General features: G+C 41.4%; 1 protein-coding gene across 1 annotated transcript; it reads left to right on the top strand.

Annotated features, from left to right (window-relative positions):
* Nucleotides 1-1,648: 1,648 nt before the first annotated feature.
* On the top strand, nucleotides 1,649-20,111 carry pcsk7 (proprotein convertase subtilisin/kexin type 7). Its single transcript, XM_039826030.1, has 17 exons — nucleotides 1,649-1,765; nucleotides 3,128-3,435; nucleotides 4,965-5,201; nucleotides 7,239-7,373; nucleotides 7,573-7,738; nucleotides 7,859-7,949; nucleotides 8,201-8,255; nucleotides 8,399-8,537; nucleotides 8,645-8,745; nucleotides 11,723-11,890; nucleotides 13,186-13,290; nucleotides 13,419-13,521; nucleotides 16,930-17,086; nucleotides 17,299-17,393; nucleotides 17,558-17,663; nucleotides 17,912-18,029; nucleotides 19,026-20,111. Exons 2-17 carry the CDS (start codon nucleotides 3,187-3,189, stop codon nucleotides 19,305-19,307), a joined length of 2,307 nt encoding a protein of 768 aa, XP_039681964.1. The 5' UTR covers nucleotides 1,649-1,765; nucleotides 3,128-3,186; the 3' UTR covers nucleotides 19,308-20,111.
* The last annotated feature ends 699 nt before the right edge of the window (nucleotides 20,112-20,810 follow it).

Genomic DNA, 20,810 nt, shown 5'->3' with positions numbered 1-20,810 from the left:
CCCCCATTTAAAATTACTTCTTCAAATTCTTAAACATTTTTCATTTATTTATTATTAAATAAATTATTGATCATTGGTTTGTGGTGATTTGAATAGCTGGGATTTTGTTTTTTTAAAAAGAAGCATAATTAAAGTACAACATCAACTGAAATGTATGGAGTTTTGATTGGGTCCTGCATAATAATACAAAAATTACTACTAATACTTTTTATGATCATTAAAGTAAATACACATCTTGAGGTGCACCCAGTCGAAGGTTCTTTTGATTTTCCTGTGAGAGGATTAGTGTCCAAGATTTATGCTAAGCTGTTGCAAGTATCCGTAGGAGAACTCCCAATAGTAAAGAAATGGGAACGAGAGCACAATTAATTGGGAGGCAGTTTGGGACAACATTTTCCACTGTTCCAAGAACCCAATTCACCACTATATCCACTTCAACTGCAACCAAGAAAATGATAGCTCAGCTCGCTTTGTATAAAACAGTGGTTGGCGTATTTTCTAGACATAGTTATGCTTGAGCTCTCCACAGCAAGGATTAACAAGGCCAAATCATCAACTATCAACCTATGGAAAAGCACAGCTGCACAAATATCAGACCTAATGATCTCAGCAACACAAGAACTAGAGGAGAGTGACACGTGATTTCTGTCTGTTTGTTTGTTTGTTTTGTTTTCCTTCGGTGGGACAGGGTTTTTGTGCTTGTTCAATTTGTTTCTCAGTTCAGTGCACCATCTGATATTACCTGGCACATACTGTGGAATTTGTTCTGTATGTCTGAATGATAAATGGTGCTAATAAAAAATGTATCTAAAAAAAAAAGTACAGGCACATGCACACGCACACGCACATGCACACCCACACATACACACACAAAGCAGTGGGCATTCACACAGCCTGTGTCGGCTGTCAGACTGAACTAAGGAACAGCAGCAGCAGCAGCAGCAGTACTACTGCTTTAAACTGCATTAATACTCCTACTTAATGCAGTTTAAAGCAGTGAATAGTAAATTGCCTTCCTGCAGGTTAGACGCTTGATGTATTATGTTAGTATTTTTTTTGTAGGTTATATACTTCAGATCCTGACCAATGTTTTATATAATGTTATTATTTTATTATTGAACAGACATTAAAAGACTAAGATATCGCAGAAAATACATACAGAACATATTACAATATAAACGTTATCAAAATAAATGACAAAAAAATAGCGATTTAATTAACATTAGATTAATAAATAAACAGGCACACAGAGAAGCAAGGTCATAGGGGAATTATGTAATCAAAGCAACAAGAAATGAGATACATCCCCACAAATGGTTCTGGGTATTTTTGATGTATCATGTTTAGACCAAGGATGTATAAATAAAGGGTAGGCCTACTTTATAAGACCATAGACCAGGGGTGCAGTTTGCATTGTATCCCGTTGTATCCATAGATATAGAACAATATCTATGGATCCTAGCTGTTTCTCAATGTCAAGGATCCTTCCTTGACATTGAGAAACGGTAACTGTCTATGGATACAACCAGAGCCATAGAGTCTTTCTCTATCACTCTGGATACAACCATAGATTTGGTTGTATCCATGTGCAGTACCTATATTCCACTGTGGAACCAATCAGGTCTGACGCAGGACGTTTGCGTAACTGTATGACGTAGTACGTTTGGCTTGAACGTGACTTGTGTGTTACGGGAAATGATATGACAAGCTTAATGTTTCTCACAAATCTCACAAGGAACAGATGAAAAACGAATTTAGTGGAAAGGTAAGGTACCATTGTATAATCGCAATGAATCGCCATGGCTAACTTACTGGTTCGAACTGTCATATCTCACTAAAGAACAGCAATATCAATTAGCGTCAGGATACTAATGTTAACGTTAGCTATGACAACAACAATGCTTCGGTTGAAACTCGAGTCCCACTCACAAGTTTTTTCTTTTTTTTACTTTTATTTTGTTGTTTTTAGTTTATAGTAATATATTTATGTTATTATTACTATAACGTTAGAGTCTCACAGTCGCAGTCCGTTAAATTACAAAACAAAGCTAGCTGACCTAACTTTGACTGGCTTAACAAAAACTAAACAATCAGCAAAATTCAGAGCTAGCTTAGCCTGCCAGAGACCTAACCGGTTTAACAGCAAATGCGAGCGCATATCATGTGGTTGCACCATTGATAATACAAAAGAACGCTGAACTGAAGCAGCGGAATCTAAGCTAACGTTACTGTTGTCAATTTCAACGTCATTTAAATGTTTGAATGGGGATCTGTTAATAACACTTCCATCTAACGTTATCACTTTGTGATATGGATGTAATATGAATCCTTTATGATGTGGTCAGACCGAGCCAGAGATTTGGCTGAAGAGCAGCTGGCAAGGATTCGTTGTTTTGCTGAAGGACAATTTGGGCGTGGGATGTGCCAAGTCGTATTTACAATCCAATCGCACAAGTGTTAATTAAAACAGAAAAACAAGATGCTTCCTTGAAAGATCTAGTAAATTATGGTTTAATTCTACAGTAGATGACCTTAGTAATCTTGTTATTACCTTTTCATTTAGTGTCCATAATTCAGGTTTGTGTTATTATATATATTTGAGCTCCAGGTAAAATAGTTAACTGACCTAAAGAGTATTGAATACTACCTGTAGTCAAGGCTGGATTACCAACTGGCCAACAGGCAACTGCCTTGGGGCCTCAGGCTCACTGCTAGAAAGGTTTCTTGTAAATGTGCCGATAAATTGCACTGAAGGGAGCTACATCGTGTGTACCTTTTTTGTTTGTATTTTCAATGAAATTGCCCCCTTTAATTGAGAGACACCTACCCCACCATTTGCTTGCGTTCGATTATTTAATTTTCTAGCCTAACAGTGCTAATAGAATAGCATTCATCTGTAAAAGCCACTTCACAATATTCCGTGCAGGACCACTGGTGTAACCACAGAGTGTTAATCGAATGTGCTGCGGCCACAGTTCTCTGAACTGCCGTCCAGTTAGTGCGATGCTGTGAATTTAATAAGTAGCCTCTGAATGCAGCACACAGATGATGAGCAACCAGCCACATATTGTCATTGCCTTCACAGCTAACAAGACCTTCTTTTCTCCCCATCTGTCTTTGTCTTCAGGTTGCTGTTCAGATGAGGAAGGTTTGCCTGGTTGACCCTGTGTGTCACTTTCCGTTGCCATGGCAACATCCTATTATCCCACATTCCTGCTCCTTCTTTTTGTGTCCTCCTTCTTCCTCTTGCTTCTGACCCTCCTGCCTCCTGTTGCCCCATCGATTCCCTTTTCCGCCTCCTCTCCACCTTCACCTTGGCGTTCACTCTCCTGCGGCCTGGGGCAGTCCTGGGCCGTCCGGCTCCACTCTGGCCCACATCATGAGGAAAAAGATGGTGAACAGAGCTCTGTGCACCTGGATGTGATAGCCAACATGGTACAGTACTTCACGAACACTACACCACTACTACTACTACTACTACTACTACTACTAGATACATGTTTTAATCTTTATAGAAGTAGTCCCTCTGTGGATTTTCCCAAAACACAGGGACTCAATTCTCTGTTCTGACATGTTCAAAATAAAAGATAATTTAGGGCTACAATATTTATTTTCTTTCTATGATTTGTGTAAGTAACTAACTAGGGTAAGGGAGCACATCTGATATCTAATGGCAGCTGGTTCCACAGTTTTGGACCAGCAACTGCAATGCTTGTCACCTTTTAGTTTCAGGCATGATCGTGGGACATACAGGACATATTTGTCATCAGATCTAAGAGACCTCGGGCCTGAGTGCCAGTGAATAAGATCTGTAATATATGACGGGGCTTTGCCATTAAGAGCCTTGAAAGTGATCCGTAGTGTCTTAAGTTGGATTCTAAAGTGAACAGGGAGCCAATGAAGACAGGCTAGCACTGGGGCAATGTGCTCACATTTCTTAGTACCAGTCAACATTCTTACAGCTGCATTTTAGACCATCAGAAGGAAAGTTTATGATGACTGGGGAAGGCCTGAATTAAGGGAGTTCAGGCCAGTCTGGATGTAATTAATTACTTTTTCCATTTCATAGGAGGACGGAATTGGCTTGAGATTGGACATTTGTTTTAATTTTTTTTAATTTTATTTAATTTTATTCAGGGAAGGTTCACTGAGAGGCAGCCTCTCTTTTGCAGGAACGCCCTGATCACATTCACACAGTTACACATTCAGTTACACATTCATACCTGGAAACTGCCCAGTACAACCACAGTCTGATCTGTTGGCCACTGACCAGCTCCACTGGAGTGGTTGGGGTTAAGGGCCTTGCTCAAGGGCACCTCAGTGGTGGTAATGAGGGAGGGGACAAGCGTTGCTCTTTCACTTTCCCCACCCAGATTTTATCCTGTCGGTCTGGGATTGAACCGACGACCTCCCGGTCACAAGCTCGCTTCTCTAACCTTTAGGCCCACAAGAAATAGTTCTTAACTGATAACTGTAACTTGTTACTAACAACAGCACTGATTTGTTTATCATGACAGAGAAAAAAAATTGCACATACAATAATTCTTCTGTGCAGGTGCGTTGGTAAAGGTTAGTTTTCTTTAATAAATGTTAATGCTGCAACAAGAGCATTGTGCAGAATTTTCCTCTTTTTCCAAGATTATCATGGCTCAGAATCAAATATCACCAAGGTTTTTTTTGGGGGGAACGATACTTTGGTATTGTCGTGTTGCTTACTACAGCTTTTTCTTTCTCCCATTATGCCACTGTCATTAAGCTTTTAAAAATCAGTTTTCAGTTTTTGCTTCATGTTTAATGCTCCCCATATGTATCCTATTTTCTGCAGCAACCCCATTTCTCCGCAGGGAACAATGTTTCATCTCATCTATTTTAAAGTTGCCTAGGTCAGGGAAAAAAACACAAGTTTCCCACTTTTAGAAGTATTGTCCGAGTTTAATTTGTACTTTGTACTCTCGCTATCCCAGGTAGCAGAGCAGGCTGGGCTGAAAAACCAGGGCCAGGTTGGACAGCTAGAAGGCCACTACTTGCTATGTTCTGTCAAGCCCGCATCTGATGCTGGTATTTGGAGCAAGAGTGTCTGGCCTGGGGACGTCCTGGCAGCCCACCCTCATGTCCTGTGGTACTCCCAGGAGAGAGTGCTGAGCCGTTCTAAGAGATCGATGGCCTTCAACGATCCCAACTACCCTAAACAGTGGCACCTGGTGAGATTCTAGACTATTGTGTATGTTGCTGTGGCTCAGTAGGTAGTCCTTGAGCAAGACTCTGACTCTGAACCCCAAGTTGGTCCCAATGGGCAGGCCAGTGCCTTGCATGGCAGCTCCACCACCATCCATGAATGTGTGTGTGAATTGTAAAGGGCTTAGTCCTGTAAGGTAGAAAGGCACTATATAAATGCAGTCCATTTGCCATTTCTTACCATCTTGTTCACTCACTAGTTGTCTAGTAGTCAGACTTACCTTAGATGTGGCTGTCAAGAATTAATAAATGAATAATTTACCCAACAACATCATGTGCATACAATATTCATTGTTTGATTTTTTTTGTTTTGTTTCAACACTAGCACTTTATGTAGAACCAGTCTAGCAGGCAGCCAATCAGGAGCCTGTTTTAGACAGTGCCAACCTGTGCTTTGATTTACTTTTCCTGTCAGTGAGAGCTGCTTGTCCTTTTACTTTTTTATCAGCTCAGTGTGGACTATTTTATTTATTTTATTGGACTTTAGTGTTAAAATGGAGTAAGTCAGAAATGTTTTTGCTAATCTCATAGACAGAAACATGTTAACACCAACATATACCGGTAGGCCTATTTGGGAACCAATATAGCCATCAATAGCCATCGGGAGACTGTGACCCCATAAAAGTTCATCAAATGGCCCGTTGTAATGTCAGCTACAGGTCGGTACAGTTATTTATTTTGTGACCTATTGTTTTAGCCCCTTAGTACTTACATTTTTGCTAAATTGGACCATTAAAAGTTTGCTGACATAGCTTGCCACTCAGAAATAATGATGTCCTCTGGAAGTGTATGATATTAATTTGTCAATTTTTGATGTATCTCCCCCCCACACCTCTTCAACTCTCTTCTGTTGTAACACCTTAATCAGGGTGCAAAGTACAGTAAGAGCACATACACACATGATGGTTTCCATTTCCATTTAACACAGCATCCTGTATGCATAAAGGGCTTGGTGAAGTCGAATATACATGTGAGAGTTGTGGTAATTAATCATTATCGATAGAGAAAAATTATTTCTTTATCCATGATTTGGGTCTGCTTCCAAAATTAATGGATTGTTACAGAAAGACAGAGCAGAAAACATGACCTCCTTGGCAGAGGTAATAATATTAACTCCTCCAAATATAAAACAACCTTATAAACATCTTAAAACAACATATTAAAAGGATGCTGGTTAGTGTTAAAGGTCCCATGACATGGTGCTCTTTGGATGCTTTTATATAGGCCTCAGTGGTCCCCTAATACTGTATCTGAAGTCTCTTTCCTGAAATTCAGCCTTGGTGCAGAATTACAGCCACTAGAGCCAGTCCCACAATGAGCTTTCCTTAGTATGTGCCATTTCTGTGTCTGTAGCTATTGAGGAGGAGAGAGGGGGGGCAAGGTGGAGGGTGGGGGTGTGGCCTTGATCAACTGTCACTTTTCTCGTTTGAAAGCCATGATGTCTCTCTCCCATGGGTTAGCAAAATTCTCTGGGCGGGCAAAGCAGAGAAAGGGGAGGTAACCTTGCTTGTTATGACCTCATAAGGAGCAAGATTCCAGAACGGCTCATCAGAGCTTTCATTTCCTCAAAGGCAGAGCAGGATACCCAGGGCTCGTTTTACACCCATCACCATTTCAAGTCAATTGGGGACCGTAGGCAGGCTGGGGGAACTCATATTAATGTTAAAAAACCTCATTAAGTGAAATTTTCATGCCATGGGACCTTTAAGGGTTGGGGGAATAAAACCATTTAGGGTTAGGCTTACATCGCTTAATGTGTCACCTGGTTGCACAGTGTGTGTCCTGTGGGTACAAAAACATCAGACAACCAAAGTACAATCCAAGTAAATACTCCATAGTGATGCTTAGGCTAGTCAGTGCCGCCCAGAAAGTAGAGGCGGGAGAAGCCTGCACTTTTGGAACCCTCACCTCACCATGTTAACTTCCTTGACTTGCATTTTAAATCCTGTACTTATTCTCCTTTTCCCCTTATTATCCTTTCCTTACTCTTCTTGTTCTTGCAGCACAATTACCTTAATAAGGGTATGGACATCAACGTAACAGGGGTGTGGGAGCACAACATCACTGGCCAAGGAGTCACAGTGGTGGTGGTAGATGACGGGGTGGAGCACACCCACCAGGACATCCAGCCTAACTATGTAAGTCAAAACTGACAGAACTGTGAGCTGTTAGCCCTGCCGTCATGGCTGGACATTTTGAAAACAATAAAGGAAAGAAGCCGTTTCAGTGAATGTGTTGTGAGAGTGTCTCTACTGCACCAAGTATGATATGATATAATATAATCACAACATTAAACCAGACACTCATTTTACAACGATCATTTTTCAATCCTCTCAGAGTGCAGAGGGCAGTTATGACCTGAACTCCAATGACCCAGACCCAATGCCTCACCCGGACATCCAAAGCGACAACCACCACGGCACGCGATGTGCCGGAGAGATCGCAGCCGTTCCCAACAACAGCTTCTGTGCTGTGGGGGTGGCCTACGGCAGCAAGGTCGCAGGTACAGACAATTTGGAATTTTAAACGTGGATGTCCCAGTGTTAAGAATCACTCAGAAAGAAGCTGAGATTTTGGGTAAATGTATGGGCTGAAACATCTCTCGCCTGTTGTTTGTGTTCAGGTATTAGAGTCTTGGACGGCCCGCTGACGGACAGCCTTGAGGCCATAGCCTTCAACAAGCACTACCAGGTCAACGACATCTACAGCTGCAGGTAACAAACACGTCTCTCTCTCTGGTCCTATTAGGGATTTCCATTGGGAAAGTGGCTTTTATAAACCGTAAAATACCACTGATGTACATGTGTCTCTTATTTCCACAAGCCTTTGACAGCCTTTGTTTGCTCACTTGCAATTTATTTATTAGCATTTTTGTTTGTCTGTATTTCCATGTAATTTTCTATGCCATAATAGCATATTGTACAAGTCTTGCTGGCATTCTGATTTAGACTCTTGTTTCCTCTAGTTGGGGTCCAGATGATGATGGACACACTGTGGATGGACCCCATCCCCTAGGCAAGGTAAGAGAAAGACAGTTTGTGTGAAGTATTGATTTTGTCCTGCAGGGGGCAGTACACTGCAACAGATCAATTACAGAGGAGTAGGCAAGGAAAAATGACTCTTTTTATCACAGCATGACTTTTTTTTTTTTTTTTCTCGACAGGCGGCGCTGCAGCACGGGGTGATTGCAGGCAGACAAGGTTTCGGCAGCATCTTTGTGGTTGCCAGTGGCAACGGAGGTCAATACAATGACAACTGCAACTTTGACGGCTACGCCAACTCCATCTACACCATAACAATCGGTAAGACACAAAGGCCCTCAGGCGTGTGTTCACTTGTGTTTGGGGTGTGGACATGTGTGCATCGGGCCATAACTATGAATCATTTTGTGTGCGTGTGTGTTTTGCAGGAGCGGTCGATGAGAAAGGCAGGATGCCCTTCTATGCTGAAGAGTGTGCGTCCATGCTGGCTGTCACTTTCAGCAGTGGGGGAAGCAAGCTGAGGAGCATTGTAGGTCTTACTGGAAAACACACACACACACGCGCACACACATGCACACACATGCACACACATGCACAAAGGATGACGAGACCAGAGAATAGATGAGTAGTTGCATAAGAAACCGGAAAGCAGGGAGTCAATTATGAGCTACTTGAAGGTGGACAAAATCTTGTAAAAGTGCAGCTCCACATCAGGAGGAGCAGAGACTATTTTCATCTGAAACGATGACGGATGATGACAGGAGTAAGGGCCCATGGAAGCCACTGACCTTTTATTTGCCGCTGTTTGCGGGTGTCACCATGGCAACACAGTTTGGCCCAGGGATGTCATCGCCTGGGGGAGAAGAGTTTAGCCAGGATTGTCTCTCTCTGGAGAAGGCTGATCCACCACTGACCACAGTATACTCACAGGCCAAGTGCTTACCACACACTGCCCACTTCTGTATTATTCTGAAGAACCCATTTAGTCTCCCAAGAACAGCTGCCTTCCCAAATGCATCACAGTGTTTTGAGTCTGACAATTCAGCCGATGGCAGCTTGTGCATCTTATTTTTCAAATGTTCCTCTCCAATTTTTCTGCTAATTGATTGACTTCGTTCTAGTCATACTGATGTGTCAATTTTTCTGGATTTATGTAAGCCCTGAGAAATAGCTGTGGCTAACCAAAACATGACACAGGATATATTCCAGATTCAGCCATTTACCTTCAGAGATTCAGGGTTTCTTATTGAATATAAAGTGGCATGTGGAAATTATTAACACAAATGGGTTGCATGTTGTTGAGTTACAGAACATGTCTCTTGATAATACTTGTATACTCTCACTACCGCATAGACATCTCTGGATGAACATGCACAACACTGCATAGTAGCTTTAAAACCTTCCGACAGCTGTTGGAAAGGCCCACACGTCATCCACATGTAAACGCAGAGGGCTTGGAATTCCTACCCACATTGCTGTGGCTTTTCTGTCAGACAGGCTGTCACTTATTGTGTTAGCACCGGCAGATGGTGTACATGGTAGACATATGAGACATGTTTGTACGTGTGTGCACCTTGCATATGGGTGGATTTTACTATCCACTAGATACACTATAGACAAACCTGTAAAACAATATTAGTTTTTTTAGTTGCTATGGTATCAATCGTAAGGTGCAGTTTTTCACATCTCTAAGTACAAGACTCCAAACTGATCATACTTGTAAATCGTGTAAATGTTGCATTCAAAGCAACTGATTCTCCTTTCATTTGGCTCGTAAACATCTTTCACTACAAGACCAATGTTTCAACGACTAAGTTTCTGGTGAAATACAACGAGTACATTTGTTAAGTTACCTAAACATATCATAGTGCAATTCTTTCAGTTAATATATTGTAACAATCACTTAGTCCAAGACCAAACAATGTACATATTTTAAAATTACCCTTTGAGGTACTAAAGATGATCCGTTTGCTTCACTGTTTTCACATTACAGTAGGCAGAAATGTAACCGTACATCAAATTCAACAACAAACTATTTCCATAATTCCTATCCCATCAGAAGTGTGATCAATGAAGACATCATCCCCAATCCGCGATGCAGGAAATAAACTTTTATTACAACATTACTGTAAGGTTTTGTCTAATTATAAATACTGTTAAAAAAAACAAAAAACACTGTAACAGAACTGAAAAATAAGTTCTCGTCCACATCACAATGTATCTTTTTATAGTATATGCACCTTGTGAAAAATCTTCTTGAATGTCGAATCCAGGCCTGATATCAGCAGTGATGTCATCACCAGCCTCATCCACACTATTGTATTGTACACACAGTGGTCCTTTGTGGACCTGATGGTTTGAGCACTACTGTAAGTTACCAACACTAATGGCCTTTTTCCATCATATGGTACCTGCCTGACTCGCCTCGACTCTACTCGCCTTTTGGGGTTTTCCATTATGAAAAAAAAAAAGTCCCTTGTACCTGCCAACAGGTACTTTTTTTAGCATCACCTCCGGCCAAAAACAACACACCTTCGACGTTCTGTGTGTGTGTCGGGATAGATCACGGCAGTTTCCTGCAGCATCGCTATGACGACAAACCACCCTCGCCTCACGCATGAGGCGGTACTAAATCTGCAATGGAAAAAGGGGGGCACCGCGGTCGAGCCGAGCCGAATAGAGCTGGTACCAGCAGTGGGTAAGCGCCATAAGGTTGTGGGTTCAAATCCCACCAAGATCACATAAAAAAACGATTCTGAAGTTTTCCATCGGACTATAATAGACAAAAAAACATACATACAGTATATTACGCAAATGTTTCATTGACTATCAGTTATGAACAATGAGCATAGTGTAAGTAAAAAGTATTTTAACAATAGAGAAGAAAATCCTATCCAAAGTTATACATGTACTTTGTATGACCGTAGTGTATTTCAATGTGAAACTGATTGTTTTTAGATGTTTTTTATGTACAGTCAGTGTCAGATGTACTTAGAGTTGTGAAAAGAGGTACAGTACTTTTTGATGATCTGTTGGTTTATTTGTACTAAGGTAGTGAAATATTACCACATACACACACGAGAATAGTACCAAAGTGTCAGGAAAAAAAATGTATATTGGTCCTTTTTTTTACTTTAAAGTTCATCCTTGAAAAAGCTTGAGCTCCCTAGAGCTTTAAAGGACTGTCATACGTTCCTCATCCATTCCATCAACTGTACACAAACAGTGCTGAACTCTGGTCTCCTGCAGTAAATATGTCTCTATGAATATGGCTCTATGACGCTGACGCCTGATGAAGTGTTCTTTGCTAGTTGCTGGTGTAGGTGGAGAAGCTCCCTGCTCAAGGATAGTTTGTGTTGAATGTAAACTGTAAAATGGTTTGTGTACACTTGCATATGTGAGTGTCACTTTGTTTGGCCTCCTGCCAGAGCTGTTTGCACTTTGTTTGTACTGTGCATGAATCTCCATGGTTGTATCCTCCCCACTCAGCCCGTCTGTCCCCGCAGGTGACGTCAGACTGGTCGATGCGGAAGGGGACTGGCTGTACGGATGGCCACACCGGCACATCTGCCGCAGCCCCCCTGGCGGCCGGAATGGTGGCCCTCATGCTGCAGGTCCGTCCCTGTCTCAGTTGGAGGGACGTACAGCACATTATCACCTTTACCGCCACCAAGGTAGGCCTGATGAAACGGTTGCTGCTTCAGTTACTGTGTGGCTACAGGCTACAGGCCTGTGTAGAGATACTTAGTTCATCTGGATACTTGCCATACAACTTGGTGCAAGTTGCTAGGGATTTGCTTCAGTGTGCTCATGACAGGACATCAACAAGATACAACGAAAACATAGAGCAAATATATACACATACGGTATCCCACACGTGATCACACTTGACACAGGCAGATAAAAAAACAAGAGGGCACACCGCTCACCACATATCTAGAGTGACAGATGTCAGGTTAAAGTGACATGTTGCATAGGGATGCAGAGTGCAAATCCACAACTTTACAATAAATAGATAAAATAACGCTAGTATGGGTGGCATAAAAACATATAGAAAAATATAAACGGTGCAGGGAAACGTCACTCCCCCACTGTTAATGGTGCCCTGTGCAATTTTCTTTTAAACAAATAAAAGTTCTGTTTATGATCAGTGTTTCTCACCAAAATGCATTGTCTGTTTCTTTGAGGTCTAACAAACACGATGAATGCATTTCCTTTCTCCATAAAACAGTTGCAATTTGTTTTAAGTTTTTGAAATGCTGCATTGCTTACATTCATGCCCTGTAATGTTTCTTTGTGCACCATTGCCACCAACTGTTGATCAGCAGAATAGTGCAGAAACTGGCCGCAGGACTATATTGCTTTGCCAGCGTGTTCGCATGCTTGGATAATACAAACATAACTTGGACTTTGCTCCATAGCGCGACTAGTGATCAAAAACTCCACAGGGTACCTTCAATCTGACAATGCGACTTTGAACAACTCCGAATAGGTTTGGCTGATCGGATCACAATCTGTCCTCAATGCATTATGGGTGCGTGCGTGCATGAGGGCGTGCGTGAGGGCGTGTGTGTGCGTGCGTGTAAGCGTGTGTGTATTGGCCCGCCCCCGTGAAACTCCCGACGTGCAGGCAGCAGAGGAACAGAAGAAAGTAGCTGCAACTTTACCAAAATGAAGACTGAAAAACATAATTATAATGGTACAAACATTTACCGGCCATGTGGTGGATAGCCCTCTGAGATTTACTCGCCAAACTGAAAATGTACCTGCATTTGGCGACTGGCGAGTGTTCATTTTGGACCCTGCCAGCACCTCTAAAGATCATTAATGAAAACATTATATCTCATATATATATATATATATATATATATATATATATATATATATATATATATATATATATTGTTGCATAAAAACTAACAACAGCAACACTTTTCTGTGTGTGTTATCTCTATATTTGTTATAACAGTGTGACAACAGTGCAGACTGGAGGGTGAACGGAGCTGGTTTTCACCACAGCCACAAGCACGGCTTTGGTCTGCTCAATGCATGGAGACTTGTCAATGCTGCCAAGGTACATGCATACATTATACACAAGCAGATTGCAACCACCAGCTATTTTCACGTTTACTTAATAATTGATTCTTTTTTCCACCACAATTGACCACAAGAGCCCTAAGTTTCTTCTCTTCTCTCTCTCAGGTATGGGAGTCAGTGCCGTTTCTCGTATCGTATCAGAGCTCAGTTATAAAGGAGGAAGCGCCCATCCCAACTTATCCCGAGGAGCTGAGCCGCATCTGGAAAGGTAACTCTGTCTGCTTGTCTGCTCCTCTCTCACTCTCTCAGCTCTGTATTGGACAGCTGCTTGTCGAGTTTGCGCTCTGTACTACGTAGCTGACTCCCTTCCTCCCTCCCTCTCTCCCTGCCTGCCTATTCCTCAGCCAGTCTGCCTTTCCATATTAGGTAATGTTCTCTTGTTTGTGAGTTTCTGCGTCCACATTGAAATACTGGGAGAGATTTTTCCAGATTGCCTCCATGGATTTTTTTATGGTTGTTTATGTTTTCTATTTTGTATTTCACTCTGCTTGTATTGTGACTTCTTGTGTTGTATTGCATTTTATTGTGAAGCACTTTGTCATTTTTATCTGTGAAAGGTGCTATACAAATAAAATTTACTTACTTACTTACTATTTCCCCCTACTTTTTTCTTAATTTTTTTTTTTCCCAATCTGTTTTTGTATTTTACAACTTTCCCGAACTCAGTAGCTTTTGTCCCTTTTTGCACTTCTCACTGCTCTGATTCTGTCATATTTGACTGTCTGTGTGTGTGATCGCTCTCTTTCTCCCTCACACACATTTTCACACATGCTCATGGTGACCTCATTGTTGCAGAAACTTTTCCTTCTCCCTAGTCTCTTTTTCTCTCCTCAGTCAAGCTGTATGTGCTGTACGTGTATTCTCATGCAACAGGACTTTGTACACGTTTTGCCGTTTAATCTGTCTGCCTTTCACACTACTCAGCAGTGTTTGTTGTTGTAGTTTCTATGTGTTTTGGCTGCCTTATTGGATAATGCACTGCCCCTTAAGCATTTCAGCTGCTGGCCCCCATGTGAACACAGTTGCTACGAATGCGCATTTGTGTGTTTATATACATGCGCGCAGTGACCGGCTTTGTCCTAATATAACCAGTCACATCCCCTTGGTACTGTCAATCCACCTCAGGGACAAGTGTGTGTGTGTGTGTGTGTGTGTGTGTGTGTGTGTGTGTGTGTGTTGTGTGTGTGTGTGTGTGTGTGTGTGTGTGTGTGTGTGTGTGTGTGTGTGTGTGTGTGTGTGTGTGTGTGTGTGTGTGTGTGTGTGTGTGTGTGTGTGTGTGTGTGTGTGTGTGTGTGTGTGTGTGTGTGTGCGCGCCCGCGTGTGTGTGTGCTGGGTTTTTCTGAAGTGTAGGAAAAAAATATTGTGATTTAAAAAAAGTTCCTCAAAAATGTGACATGTTCAGCACTTAGCTGGAATTTGTTCTGAAAAAGGGAAAGAACACAAGAGAGGACAAAATGTACATCTACAGCGAGCACTAAATCTTTCCATCCATGTCTTCAATGCATGCTTGGAGTTATGATACCATATGAAATTTATTGGATTTTTGTGCATTTCTGCATATTTTACATATCTTTTTTTCTTCTTGTTGTGTTTTTCCACTTTCAGTCTTTATTTGCAAATGTGAAATAAATAAAAATTTGAAACCGCTGCATGCGACCACATTTCTAAAGTGGAGGATTATTCATTTGAACCTCGGACAGTTCAAGTAACACAATCTCATGAAAGTATGTCAGCCTTTCTCTGATGCAGAGTTTAATGGTGGCTGTGAGACCCCCAGGCACCAACTTTCCGTGCCTTTCATTCAATTCTAACTAAGAGTCATCATTAGTAGCAGTAGTGGCAAAATCTGGTTTGCCAACAAAACTCTGGATACTCAACCCCAAAAGTGTTGAACAGAGGGACACTCCCACATCATGTGTTTATAGCTTCCCAGTGAATTAATACATAGGCACATATTACAATTCCGACCCTGTTTTTATCTCATGCAAAACATTCGGGATTTTAGAAAACTTGGAAAAAAGAGGCTGGTGGTTCAGCAGAGCAGCTAGTATTTTCCAGCATATTGCCCCAAGATATGTCTTTATTCTCTCATCTCTGAGCCTGGTTCCTCTGTTGCCTGGACAATAGTTTGGAGTATATCACTGATACAACCCCCCTTGCAGGGAAGGGTTTATCCACTGGATATTTTCTTACTTCAAAAACTCTGGATACAAATTCTATTGAACGTGCACAACTGCCACAATGGTGCATTCGTGAGAAAATGTATTGAATAATAAATCATGACTTTTAATCTTAAGTTTTCGACATGCATACTGAGCCCCACATACCACCACAGTGGAGTTTTTTTTTTTTTTTTTATGGCGCAGCATCAGTGTTAGAAATGCATCCCTGCCAAATCCTTTTCTTTCCACTTCTCTATCTCTATTTCTGTTCTTTATTTGATACTTCAGTTATCTATTCTCAATCCCTGCCCTCTTTTCTTTTCCTTTCTTTCGCCCCTCCACACTCAGCATCCACTTTACTAATTTGACATCCACTGTACTCACCCTCTCTCCTCCATTTGTCTCCATCTCCTGACCGGCTCTCCCCTCCCTCTTTCTCTACATCTGTCCCCTGAATCTTTCATTCCACACCTCTGTTTACACTCCTCGCTCCCTGGTCCCTTTGCATCCCGCCCTGCCCTGAGGTTGTGTGCAGCCCTACATGGTCAGAGAGCACCACGGCTCATTAGTAGTCAGAGCCCAGGAAATACCAGGAAATTACCAAACACTTGCAGTGGGAGGGCGGGAGGTGGTCAGGAAGACTGACTGATATTTCAAGGGAAAAAAAAATAGAGAAGAATATAGTCTCATGTAAAAGATTTACAAGGAATTTCTTTTAATCTCCATGTCTTTCAGAATGCAACTATCTCAGGCTCACCCTGATGTGTTTCTTGGCTAGCAGCTTGTTTTGTCTCTCTGTCACATTATGTGCAATAGCATAATCAATTTAAACGTAAATTGTATATAAAATGTGTTACATATCACATTAGTACGCTAACCATCCAACATTACTTAAGAAGTCGTGTAACATAGTCATGTAAAAGTGAGATTTGTGTAACAAATTAAGTTCTTATAGTACCATATTTTAAGTATATTGTTTTTTTTATTGTTAATTGTTATTCTGTGATCAATACAGTTTTATCTTATTACAGCATCACTCTGAATACATTTCTTAAATGGTATTTTCAGGTCTTGAAAAGTCTTAAAAAACATTAAATTCAGACCTATAGCAGTGCCTATGTAACTAGGGAGTTCATCATCTCATATGTGCATTATTAAATAGGTCTCTACCATCCTTAAATTTAACTTGCCGAACCCTGCAGAAACTCTGGTAAAGGTATTAAAGTGATTGCATAATTATTTTTTCACATATTATATATTACCTTTGTTATAACGAACGGTCATATTTTTCCATATACAGGCCCACGGCTACGCTTATCAATCCAGGAAATTGACACACACACACACACACACACACACACACACACACACACACACACACACACACACACACACACACACACACACACACACACACACACACACACTCTAAGCTGCTCTCTCCTCTCCCTTAGTTTCTGCTGCTGACCTGAGACAGTCTGGAATGGAGACACTAGAGCATGTGGCTGTTACCGTTACGATAACCCACCCTTGCCGTGGCAACGTGGAGATTGTGTTGGTCTGCCCCAGTGGTATGACATCAGTCATCGGGGCACGCCGGGCCATCGATAGGTACAAACCCACACATTGGTATCTTTTTTTTTAGAACCGTTACATTGTGTGAAAAGTGAAATCAGTGTCTCAATTAAATAATTAAAGAAGAATTGGGTAGTATAGAAAAGCAACAAAATCAGCAATGATCATATATAACAGTACCTCAGACGTTAAAGTATGGTGATATGACTGCAGTCTAATTAAGTAGTCTCTTTGTGTTTTGCACACAGAGACCCAGCAGGCTACCAGGAGTGGACTTTCTCCACCGTGCGCTGCTGGGGAGAGAGCGCTAAAGGCCACTACACCCTCAACATATCTGACCACAGTAAGACACTGCTCTCCCACCCACTCAAACACTGTGAGGTGTCAGCGATGGGAATGTTTTTTTCAGGAGTGGGAACTTTCTGTCTCTTGTATGGTAGTCATTGTTTATGTTGTTTGAGTACAGTACCTGACCTGCCACACTGACCCTTCTCTGTGCTCCTGTAGAGGAGCCATCGCTTGAGAAGTGTGCCGCTGCGGGAGTGTTGAAGCTGTCGCAGTTGACCCTGTATGGTTCCTCAATGAACTCCAGCGAGGTCAAGGACAGACAGTGGTAAGACCTCGCTGCCATCTGCCAACAGTGTTGGGATCATCTGTTGTTGAGTGCCTGTTTTTGTTCCCATTTTAATTATTTGTAGCAGTTTGTTTCTAGAAAAATTTAATATTAATAGTTTTTCCATCATAGTTTCTGAATTGATTCAAATACGTGTCACCTTGACTGGCTCGGTGTTTTGACTGACATGAAAGCTTGAAAGACGTTTTGCATGTTGATTGGCTGTGCATTGATTACTTGATTGACAGGCTGGTGGAGGAGGCCATGAGTGGCAAGTATCTGGATAGCAGCTTCTCTTTACCCTGCCCTCCAGGCCTGGACATCCCTCCAGAGATCGTCAGCCCATTCACCTCCAACAGCCTCAAGGTGTCTCTCTGTCCTCTCTGTCTCTCTTTAGCCTTTCTGTCTACTCTTATGTAATGTATATTGGAAACCAGACTTCTAATACCTTAAGAAGATCAACATTAAATGGATAGTTCCATTTCTAGGCAATTCCTAAAGTTTCTACGTATTTAGAGTAAACACACTAAAGTATGATTTTTTTTTTTTTATGTAGCTGTATGCAGTATGGAGGACTGTTGGATGGAGGTTTTAGCCTACTTTAGCTCAATTACAGGGTACTTTGGAATGTCAGCCTAACATTACTTTTTTTCAACAGATGCTTTAATAAGAATGGATACATTCCTGGCCAGTTTAGAAAAGCTATTTTAAAAATATACAGTTTCTTAATACATTTGATCTTTTATCTATTGAGGGCACACCTCAGATATTTATGTATATCCAAATAACCATAATCTCTCATTTGATGCCTTAAACTAAACATAATTATTGGATCGGTGGAAAATGAGGGAAAGATGCCGTCTAGCAGGAAATTCTGCCTGCCGCTTACTATTTGTGGTGAAAAAACTAATAATTCTCACCTTCACACAGGAAGTGGATCTGAAATCCGATTTTAATGACTGTGTTAAAAGTTGCGATGTTAATTGTAATATTTACACCATCCATGCATCTTTGGAGACGTATTAATGTGCATTTTCTTTTAGCAAAGATGCTAATTAATCCCATAGACATCCAGTAATAGATCCCAGCTATGCTTATCCCTTTCAACTAAACTAGAAAGGATACTTACACTAAGGTCACAGAGTGCTTCAACTTGGTCATCAATTTTACTATCACATCCTCTTCTTTTTCCCGTTTGTAGCCATTCTTGCTTTTTGTCTTCTACTTCATCCACGCATGCATCCTTCAGTGATTTGTAGAACCCAGTTACTCTGCTGTTGAGATTTACCTCCTCTATGTATCTCTCTCTCTCTCTCTCTCTCTCTCTCTCTCTCTCTCTCTCTCCTTTGTCCTTGCTTCCAGTTCCTGCTGTTGCTGGGCTGCTTTGCTCTTTTCTGGTCCCTCTATTACACACTGGAAGTCACACTGGCCCACCTGGACCTCAGGGGCCTTCTCTGCCTGCGCAGGAAACGGGGCGGTCACCGGGCCAGGAGAGGGCACCGAGGGAGAGGAGTGGAGGAGGCGGTGGTAGAGGAGGAGGATGGGGAGGAAGATGAGCGGGACTCAGGGTTGGAGTTGCATACAGTGCTGTTGGACTTCGAGACCAAAGCGCCGCATTTAAATGGAGAGCGGCTGGCAACATAGTACTGAGACAGATGAAAGCCTTTCACTGTCTATGCTCTTGGGACGTCTCAGGCTTTCACCCTCTCCACCCCACCCACCCACCCAGCTTCCAGTCAACCTTATCTGTGGTGGTTGGGGGTCACAGTGCAGACTGCAGATGGACTTGACTGAAGAGTGGACTCTTACCTTGTCTGCATTCCCTAAACACGTGGCCTTTTATTAGAATGTGTGTGTGTGTGTGTGTGTGTGTGTGTGTGTGTGTGTGTGTGTGTGTGTGTCTGTGTGTGTTCTTCTTATACACCTGTCCCTAGGACAATCCTCTAAAGTGAAGATATTTTGTCAGTCCTGGGGTTACATTTCCTATCAGGATTAGGTTTGGGTTAGAGTAAGGGTCAGGCATGAACTGGAGAGGGATGTTATAGTTTAATTTCCCAATATAATTGCATGTTTGCAGGAATGAAAGTGTGAATACAGGCTTGTCTGTGTGTGTGGTGTGTCACGTGAGGTGGTGTGCTTGTTATGTGCACGGTCTTCCATGAAAAAGGGATCTTAAATGTGAGGTTCCAAGAGAGTATGATGTATTTTTTTTAAAGTAAGATTTATTTTCTGAGGTGTTATTTGATTTGTCTGGGGGTTTTCAACCAACTACTGATTAAAACTTGAAGTGGGATTTTCAAGTGTGGGATTTGTATATGTATTTTTTTATGAAGTGTAATATATACGCAATATGTGCCTGCTGTACAGATATATATTAAGTGTGTTTATTGATTTATACAAAGGGTTTTGTAAGAATGTATTAAAAAGTTCTAATTTTTTAAAGGAAAATGTGTTTGGTGTGAAGTTGGAAACTGTGTTTTGCTGTTCAAGTCACAGATGATCTGAATGATAATAAAAGACTTGACAGAATATCCTCGTTTTTGAAACGGTTACACACAAAATCACATACTTTGAGAATCAGTGATACTTTATATTATGTTATTATGAAATAAGTATTTTGAAAAAATATAAGTCACTGTATGTGTGTGATGTAGCAAAAAAAACATCTAACGTGTTTAAAAATGGCAAAATATTTTTAAAGAGGTTTAACAAGACATAAGATACTACAGCTACGCACACTAGCAGCACTGTGAGGCTGTACTTCAGGCACAGCCGTGCTTTGAGCTAAATGCTATCGCCAGCATGCTAACTGATATAATACCATACATTTGTGTGTGTATATATATATATATATCTTTGATGTAATACTATCAAGATTCTCCATGCTCATATTCAGCATGGTGATGTTAAGCAGGTAAGCTGTTAATGTTTACCATGGTCACCATCTTAGTTTAGCCTGTTCATGCTAACATTCGCTGCATGTAGCACAAAGCACAGCTGAAGTTAATGGGAATGTCATTAGATTTGCAGTTATTTGGTCATAATCCAAAGTATTGGCATTAAAGTAATAACATTGCCATCCCTTAAACAATGCCGCCAGTATGGCCAAGGTAAAAAAATAACTCCAATTAATTTCAAACAAAGAAC

This window comes from Perca fluviatilis, chromosome 2 (genome assembly GCF_010015445.1).
Source record: "Perca fluviatilis chromosome 2, GENO_Pfluv_1.0, whole genome shotgun sequence".
NCBI lineage: Eukaryota > Metazoa > Chordata > Actinopteri > Perciformes > Percidae > Perca > Perca fluviatilis.
Note: the sequence above shows the minus strand (reverse complement) of the source record. Positions and strands in the feature narration are given on the sequence as shown.